This window comes from Hyposmocoma kahamanoa, unplaced genomic scaffold, assembly GCF_003589595.1.
Source record: "Hyposmocoma kahamanoa isolate Upper Pololo Valley unplaced genomic scaffold, ASM358959v1 181, whole genome shotgun sequence".
NCBI classification, from domain to species: Eukaryota; Metazoa; Arthropoda; class Insecta; order Lepidoptera; family Cosmopterigidae; genus Hyposmocoma; species Hyposmocoma kahamanoa.
Window position 1 is genome coordinate 801,672 of NW_020653712.1, and position 9,551 is coordinate 811,222.

Below are 9,551 nucleotides of genomic sequence, written 5' to 3' on the forward strand. Positions count from 1 at the left end.
AGTAACATTTTGTGTACAAATATTTTACGCTGTCGCTACCAACAACCCGAGTATAAAATGCTTGACAATTTTATATGGCAAGAAGTAACATTTTGTATACAAATATTTTACGCTGTCGCTACCAACAACCTGTGTTTAAAACGTTTGATAGAGGCATAGTTCTGTGTACAGTTGTAAGTTCTTTCTGTTGTTTGTTATTTTTAAGTGGTTTAATATAATAATTACGTTAGTTTTAGTTGATTTTAGTAAATAAGATGTAATGGAAGTAATAAAAGTTTTTATAACTCAATTTGTATAGTATTCCGGGTTAATAACGCTTTGCACGGGCTATTTTACTGATCCAAACCCTTGAGGTACTGCTCGGCACACTTACTTTTAAATTTAGCATTTATTCGCTCACAACCAGACTAATACAGAGACAAGAAAAATTTTATAAAAATTTAAACTCTAATAATCAATTTTCTGACGACATGCGTCGCGCAGGTTCTGACTCTAAAATCTTGTCTACAACGTCATCGACGCGCTCGTACATTTCGTCTTCTGGCTCTTCGCGCATCTGTAATAGTGGGAGTTTTAATGGCTTTGGCAACAGCCTGTATACTTTCACCACCGCATTAACCTAACCTAATTTGCGCATTATACAAATGCCTAAGCTAAGAATTCAAAGATATGCTTGTGAATTATCAATATGAAAAAAAAATGTGTAACACTTCATCTACACCACAATATAACATGGCAAAATAGGAGTATAAGACATTATTTATTACTTTACATTGTACTTATACCTCTTAAATAACAAATATAATAGAATTGTTCAATCGCCCTACTATTGTGCGACTGTTTAAGCTGGACCAAAACCAGCTACGCAACCAGAAGCGCTGTAAAGTCTTGGCAGTTATGTTAAAACTCACGTGTACGTGTGCGTATATGTGTATATGTGTGTATGCGGTTGTCACATCTAAAGTGTGAAAAGGTACTGTAGCTTAGGGACGTAGCTCGGGTCGCGTAGCGAGAGGTACTTTATAAATATAAGCTGGGATTATCTTCATAACTAGATATTTATTGCGTTTTTCACATATTCACTTATGGAGGCTACTTCTAGATCTGCCAAGATGTTGTCTGCCAAGGTGTGTGAGGAAGAGAGATGTAGTCTAGGCTCTACTCTATGAGTAGAAGTACTGGCTGAGTGAATATAGATTTGTATTTAGAATGTGTTTAAAAAATAGGATAGAAAAAGAACATCTTGGCAGATCTAGAAGTAGCCTCCGTAAGTGAATATGTGAAAAACAATAAATATCTAGTTACGAAGATAATCCCAGTTTATATATATATATAAAGTACCTCTCGCTACGCGACCTGAGCTACGTCCCTAAGGTACAGTACACACAACATAACATTAAACATTTTTTTCCTGCTCCTCCTCACAATTGCGATAATATTCCATAATAAAGCTACTCACGTCGGGTTCACCGAGCAGGGTCTTGGCGAGGTACGGCGCTTTTAGAACTCCTCGCCAGTATAGCTTCTCTAGGGGCCTGTTCACACACCAGCCTGCGCACCGAATGCCTAGCGTTCGCCAATATTGGACTTCAACTCTGGAAAAAGAATATAATATCTTCAACTCATACCATGGGGTTTCTGTAAGAAAGGGAATAATAGGACTCTTAGATATCTACCCACTCGGCTAGGGCCCATTGAAAACCAGCGTCACAGTCTAATCCTGGTTGTGACTTTAGCTGAATGGGATCCTTTTGCATACGCCAGAGCCGCACACATGTCAGTACAGTATTATGTAACTTGTTGTTTAAATGTTGTTACGTTGTCTTTTGACCTGTTTTCATTTATATGTCTTTTTATATTGTGGCATTGCAATAAATAGTTTCTATTCTATTCTATATCGTCCTTTTCTTCATTAAACTCCGTATAAACGCAATTTCTTCCTATTTATTGAAACTTACTAAAGAGGACTGCATATATTTCCATAAAACTTATTTGAACATTTTACGTCCATTTGACTTACAAGTAGAAGTAAGAATGAAGAATGAATGCAATTATAATAACAATAATAATAACGCACACAATCAACATAGCCCCGCACTAGGGAAACCCTGTGTCGCGGGTGCCATGAAGACACACATAGACAACCACAAATTACACACAAACTCACGAGAGAAACAAATCTAGGCCATACAGCTATCTCTCCCGGCCCGGGAATCGATCTCTGCGTGGCAGTCCGGCATGGTAACCGTTCGGCCATGAAGGCAGTTAAATTCTTATAAGATACGTACACAGTGTTTTTTTAATGGGACAATATGGGGAAATCCGAATCCATAAAAGGTACAAGGAAACTCTGTCTTTTTTGAGCCATCTAGTCTTTTTTTTGTGAAAACAATTTTGGTATAGTCAATTTTTTGGTCAAGCGTGTGTTGTCCATAAAAATGAATAAAATGAATAAAAAAATTGTTTTAGTGCTAATCGACTCAATGAGGGGATCGTTTTATTGTGTGGTACGAAAAAAATCGGGACAGCCGAAGTTGGTAAAATTTCATAAAATATTTTGAGACGCCGTATCGGCATATACATATATACAGAAATACGGCGTCGCCCACACTGTACCGGCCCTATTAATGCGCCGCGGAGGCCACCCTATCAATATGATTGATAGAGTGGCGTTCGAATTATTTACGTAATTCTGTTCCCGTTTGCTCTGACCGGCCAGACTCTACTTTTAATTGCACATCGCACCTCCGGTGTAACAGTGACTAAACTTACATTTATAAAATTGAAAGAAAATTAATTAAATTATTAAACCGTATTTAGGGCTAGTGAGCACATTTGAAGAACTCTTAAATGTTATACTATTTCAATACGCATTACGCCCGCTACAGAAAAATGAAGGAGTGCATAATGCGTCTGTTTTTCCGTATAAATTGCATTTTTAAAAGGGTTTGGGATCACAATTTTTTGCAGTTAAGTCTGTGTTCTACCGGACATGCTACATGTGGGTCAATGTGGTACTACAGCTGTGGATCACATTTACACTCCGTCCAACAATTTATTTAACTTTTAACAGCTCGAATTATAATCAATTAGCGCCCAGTTACACGAGGCGAAAGATTTCGCGCAGCCGCCACGCGGCGACAGCCCAGTTACCACGCCTCCATGTTCATTAATGGCGAATCTGAATTCTATTTACTAGGCAACAACATTTAAATTCCTCTAAATAATACAACCACGCGGTCGCAGCGTACACCAAATTGAAGCCAGGCTAGCTCGCGTGCCCGGGACGCTTATTTAAGTTAAAATGTAAAAGCTAAATAAATGGAGCGTATTTTGCGATGATCGTTACACGCAAGCTGTCGTTGCGCGGCGAAGAAGATATTGTCTGAGTATGATCGTGATGTTGCGTTTGACAATTTGTGTACTCAAGAATTAATAATTAATGTCAATGAGGATTCAGGTGATGATTCCCATCCATATAGAGAAGAATCCGACGATTCATTATAATAAACAATAAGACTTCGTTAGTAAAATATAAAAAAATAAAAGAAGGTCCAGGAATTGTTGCATTTTTTTGTCTATAATGTTGTATGTCAATAATTACAGAACTTCGGAGGCACGCATATGTCAAAAGTTAAATAAATGGTTGGACGGAGTATAGTGATTCACTTTTATCACATATTTGTGTAGTAACACAACACTAATGTTGTACCAACGTGCCGTCAGTCGCCAGAAAGGTCCACATGTACCTGTTATTTATGATGTGGTTTACATGGATCATATAAAGTAACATTTTAGGTTCAAACTAGACATGCCGACAGTAAAATGATGGCTTTTCGAATGGCGGTGGCGGCGTAAAATCGTGCTGTACTTACGAACTGACGATGTCTGTGTGCAGTAATACAGCACTAACGTTGAACTAAAGTTATGGCAAACAGTAAAAACCATATGAGCGTTATGAATGAATAATGTGGTCCACGTGGATCATATTGAATAAGTTGTGATCCACGCGGATCATATTAAGGAAGTAGTGATCCACGTAGATCATATTGAGTAAGCAGTTATCTATGTGGATCAAATAAAGTAAACAATGGTTGACTTACGGACTGACAATGTCTTTGTGCACTAATACAGCACTGACGTTGCACCAACGTGCTGTCCAACGCCATAACGAGCTGTATAAACTATCAGCGCATCTGAGTAGTCCATGGATAGCCAGATTATCGCCATATCTGTAATGAAATTGTTAAGTTACATATAACGGACCGTAATCCATCCATGTCCTACCAATGACACTTAAAAGTAGGCTCATTCATATGTGCACACGTTCGCGCTGCGGGCGACTTTGGCAGCCGCGAGGAGGACTACGGGGCCGTGTGGTCCGCTTCGTCATTTGGGGGAAGGATGAGGCTTTTTTGGATTTATGTTACGCGATAACTCGTTTGTGAACCGATTTGGATGATTCTTTTTTTTGTTGAAAAGAGGGTACCTCAGTATTGGTCCCATTTAAATTTGAAGAAAATATTCCACCTCTAAGGGTGGCAAACTAGGGGATGAATCCGGTTTCGCGCACTTTTCGGTAACCGTTTTCAATGAAACTTTGCAAATAGATGTAATTCCACGAACTTTTGAGTTCGGTTTTTTATAGTACTGAGATCATTATTTTGTTTTTTGTTTCTTTATTTTTTGTTCACAAAATTCGGGAGCATAATATTAGTAATTAAAAGCTGTTTTCATTAAAAACGAAAATGAACAAAAAAGTGGGCGAAGTGTTCACAGGAGGTATCGATGTGTTAGGACAGCTCAGTTCACAAAAATTAACACACTTATTGGGTTTTTTCTTTAAACATCAAGTGACAGGACGAACAAGTCGTGCGCCTTATGCTAAGCTAAACGCCTGTCCATGACATTTGCACTGCCATTCAGTTAAATCGCAAAAATTTGAGGGGCCCTGCCACTGCACCCGTCACTAATTGACAAGTCTCATGTGCCTGTAATTTCACTAGCAACCTTACCCTCAAAACCGGAACACAGTAATGCTGACATTACTGCTTGGCGGCAGATATAGGTAAGCTGGCAGTACTTCCCTGGACGAACTCTGTCACAAGGAGCTCTACTGCTAGGTTTGCCTCGTTTGGGTCATTGAAAAGCAGATATATATAGGGGAAATAAACGGAATGTAGTTTGCTTATACCTGGGATTGGAAGGTCCGTTCTCCGCGTCGTAGTCCCGCGCGCTGAAAGCGTACGGTCTGTAGCTGATAGCGCCCACTATCTGAGGGTCCTTTTTGCGGATCTTTTGAAACACACGTTTATAATAGTGTAAATAAATTATATAACTTTCTTGTTTCTTCTTTGAAAATGGAGTAAAATTACAATTCGTTTCGTAGAAATGTTGCCCGCTAGCATCGAGTATATAACCAGAAATAGAGACGAAAAAAGAGCGCGTTCCCACCACAGATTTAGTACATACGGTTCCCACTATGTTGTCACGTTTTATTATCGTTGGACGACTGTTGTGTCTAGTAAGTTCCCATATCACGACTATCTGTCGTGGACGATTTTTTATCGTTGAACGACTGTCGTGACTAGCTGTTCCCACTAGATCGTGACGACAATTTATCGTTTCACGACAGCCTCCTAGTCGTTTGCACGACAGAATCGTTTGATGCACTGCAGTCGCTTGTATGTTCTTTTGGAAGCCGGTAGTGTTAAAACCCAATCAACCCGCCCGTGTTTACACCAGGGTTTTACCCGAAGCGCCGAGTTTTAACCCATTTCTGCCCAAAATCGTGGGCAGAAGCGAAGAGTACAGAATTTGGTATAATTCCAACACTAACAACATAATATACAACAACTTATAACAAATTTCTATATTCTTATTACACGAAGAAGAGGCATCTCCACATAATACCCACCACCTGTCAATCCTGTGGATTCTCAATGAAGATCGATTCAAGTGCATACGATCTAACGATTTTTTGTATCAATTTATTGATGAACTTTTCAAGCGAATCTATTCAATATAAAGGTAAATCGAACTGTCCTGACGATAAAGCAACAAATATTTTGTAATAATATGTATAATTAAATTTGAACAAAACTCATTTCACAACAAATATTTAGATGTAAATAGTTCATGCCCTCGATTTCGGGTTTTAACCATCAATCATCAGGGACAATCTGTCGTCACGTTTTTATACTTTTTATCGTGACTTTTTTATCGTCTGACGACTGTCGTTCTAGCTGTTCCCACTGTGACGACAGTTTGTCGTTGTAACGATAAAAAATCGTGAACGACAGTTAATCGTGTCGTGCTATATGTGAACAACCTCATTTAAATATACAAGCCACGACACTGTAAACTGCACGACAATCTGTCGTCACGACATAGTGGGAAAGCACCCTAAGAGCCGTCCATCCCTGGCAATCCATCAGGTAAATGGACCTTATATCACTTTTAAGTAACAAATCTTGTTTGCGCTGAAATCACAATTTAGAAAGCTGAATTAGTACAGCGCCAACAACTGACCTGTGTGTACGTCTCCGTATATTCCAGAAACATTCTGTATTTATCTTTATTGTAATAAAGATAATATCTCTAACTATGGTAAGCTGTTCCATTCGGTGCTGTGGGAAAAACAGCAAAACAAACGGAATCACTTTTCATCGGTAATTAAATATGTAATTTTGCAATTGTCGTCCATTATAACAAAGCTCAAATTAAACTGGTCGATTTGAAGTGAAACAATTGACGATACCTGTCAATTATTTCGAATTCGAGCTGACCAATCGGAGCGCAGTTGTCACCGTAATGGTTTGGCAGAATAGTTTTCAACAAATTACATGAAATTTCTTCTCTGTTTCTGGTTATATACTCGATGCATTTGAATCACAATCGGCCCATTATTCGTCCCAACTGCTGGGTACAGCTTCACTTGAATCAAGTTTTTTTTATTTTAAAGCAAAATCAAATATCTTTACATAAGCAAGTACTTTAATATTGGCAAGAAAAATTTTAGTGGCTCTATAAAAACCGTGAAATTTTATAAGTTGCAATTTTTGTCACTTCCAACTTAGAGGTTGCCGACACCTGCTCTAGTGCAATTTAAGTGGATGCAATGAAAGCTTCGTTTGCTGCGTTTTAGTAATAAAATAATACACTAACCTGGTACAAGACGAAAGGATTGAAACAAGTGACAGCTGCGTATTTGTACATTAGAGGTTTACTCTCAAACGTGCGTAGAATACCGTCGATCAACTATAAGGAAAAAAAATTAGTTAAAATATTTGCTACCCAGCAGTAAACCACCTTGCGCCCGTCACCCTGAGACATAAGTTGACAAGTCCATGTAATTACACCGGCACCCTTAACCCCTCAAAACCGGAACGCAGTAATGCTCACTGCTTGGCGGCAGAAATAGGTATGGTGGCAGTACTTGCCTGGACGAGATCTTTCGCAAGGAGCTCTACTGCTACCAATAAAACCAGAAGACAAATCATATATAGTTTTATTATACTAAGAGCGCGATTTTATATAATTCGGATTAGGATTATCAAATACCACTCAAATAATACTGAATACCGTGATGTTTTACTATCATGCTATTCAATTATTTTTGGGAAATTAATCCATTACTTTGATACGAACACTTAGAAAAAATTCCTTCAATCCGGCTGAATTCGAACCGACGTCTTCTAGCGAACCGTGCCTACTAAACCACGGAACGAACCAGCGGACCTCACGATTTTTTCTATGTGCTTTTTGTCGGGTCTATATATATTTGGTTTTCAACGACTTTTTAGCCGTAGCGCCATCTATGAAAAATGAAAGTATTTCGTCACCCAGTCAGCTACCAGCCCTGGCTAGAGGTGTCGCTATTCTCTGTAATTTGTATTGAATTGATATTCTATTATATTTTGTGAAATTACTCCGCTAGTTAATTACACAACGGTGACCTAATGATTTTAGAGTTATGTATGTGTATTTGCGTGTGATGCAAAACCAACCCTGTTTGACTTTTCACGGTCTACAGTATTTTGAGTCAGGGTCTCATTATGGCATTGCAGCACAAAATGTTGTAAATAAGTATTTTACTTATTTTTATTTATTTATAGCCTTTATAGCTGATAACTTACATACTAACTTATCTAACACAGAAACATTGTATGACATGCGTACTTATTATACATTACTTATTTAATATTAGGTAAATTTGTTGACTCGGTACCTTCAGCTTGTCCGAAGACATAGGCCTCTTCCAGAGATTTCCATTTCTCCCTCTTTTACTGGGAAACCTAACACAAACTCGAAAAAATTTTGTCCGAAATAACGTTTGTTCGAATTTTCATTACATCGAAACCCGAATTATAACCAAACAGTTGTTCTTTCAGGATATGTTGAAAGTTTATCGCAAAGGCACGATTAGGTTCGGTTAGGCTAGGTTAAGTTCAGACCTACAGGTGCCGTGCTGAAGCCAGGGCACGTGGAGAGCGCCCCACACTAGAGGAGCTAGTGGGGGTTCGGTGTGCCGCCAAGACCGCCGTCCAGGCGGGGTGGGAGGAGGCACTCCGATCGGCCTGCGCCGCACGGTTTTAACTGTCCTAAGCCATCCGTCTCTCTCTACTATGTACTCCTACAAGTGGTCCCTCGTCCAACTAGCATAAAATGCATCCTCGAAATGTCTAAGCCCTCCCCTTTTAAAATCTTTAAAAAATTTTTGGCAATAAACCAATTAAAATTGTATTTTTTCTCTCTCACTTTTTCATTTATTAATTAATTGTTTTTATTTGTCTATTTATTATAACCCCTGCGCAGCAGCGCCTGGACGGCTCCCTGTACTGGCCGATTGGAGAAAGAGGAGGCACGGGTCCCTCACCTATCGTCTTGTTCAGGTACTCACCGGACACGGCTGTTTCGGTGACTACCTGCACAAGATCGCACGGAGGGAGATGACCCCGGAGTGTCACAAGTGCGGCGCTGCTACAGACTCGGCGAGGCACACCTTGGAGGTGTGCCCGACCTGGAGCCAGCAGCGCCGGGATCTCGTAGAGATGGTGGGACGAGACCTCTCACTGCCCAGCATAGTTAAAGCCATGTTGGGAAGCGAGAGGTCATGGCAGGCGATGGTCTTCTGCGAGGACGTGATGTCGCAGAAGGACACAGCCGAGCGGGTCCGCGAAGACAGCGCCCTCTCGGACCCCATTCGGCGTCGGCAGAGAGGACGTACGCGACGGCTCTTCGCCGACCGCCTGCGTCCCATCAGCGGAGGCCAGCAGGGTGCGGGGTTGGGAGACCTTGCCCCTGCATTGCACAGGCCTCCGCCGCCGGTAGATGCCCCAAATGTTCCGGGGCATCTCCGTGCAGGTAGCCCCCAATGATTAAGGGGGGGATGGTGTGGACCCCGCGGCTCCGGCGCCAGGTACGCGCAGGAACATCGTGAGGTTTTTAGTGGGTATGCTCTTGGGGATCGACATAGTCCCCAGGAGAGAGTCCCACATATCCCCGCCGTCTCCCAGCGGCGGGGAATGCGTAACGCATTTTCCTCACGG

At 40.6% G+C, this 9,551-nt stretch overlaps 1 protein-coding gene across 2 annotated transcripts in view; it reads right to left on the minus strand.

Annotated features, from left to right (window-relative positions):
• The window catches only part of LOC113226058 (glycerophosphodiester phosphodiesterase 1), a 23,645-nt gene that overhangs the window by 6,113 nt on the left and 7,981 nt on the right, over positions 1–9,551 (minus strand). The window contains exons 5-9 of one of the 2 annotated variants that reach the window (XM_026458570.1): positions 7,168–7,260; positions 5,195–5,295; positions 4,104–4,232; positions 1,460–1,595; positions 22–556 (exon numbers count right to left, since the gene is read on the minus strand). In XM_026458570.1, coding sequence (XP_026314355.1) covers positions 455–556; positions 1,460–1,595; positions 4,104–4,232; positions 5,195–5,295; positions 7,168–7,260 — 561 coding nt within the window. In that variant the 3' untranslated portion in view covers positions 22–454. Of the gene's footprint in view, positions 1–21; positions 557–1,459; positions 1,596–4,103; positions 4,233–5,194; positions 5,296–7,167; positions 7,261–9,551 lie in introns of those variants that run through there. The other variant, XM_026458571.1, reaches the window with a different exon arrangement.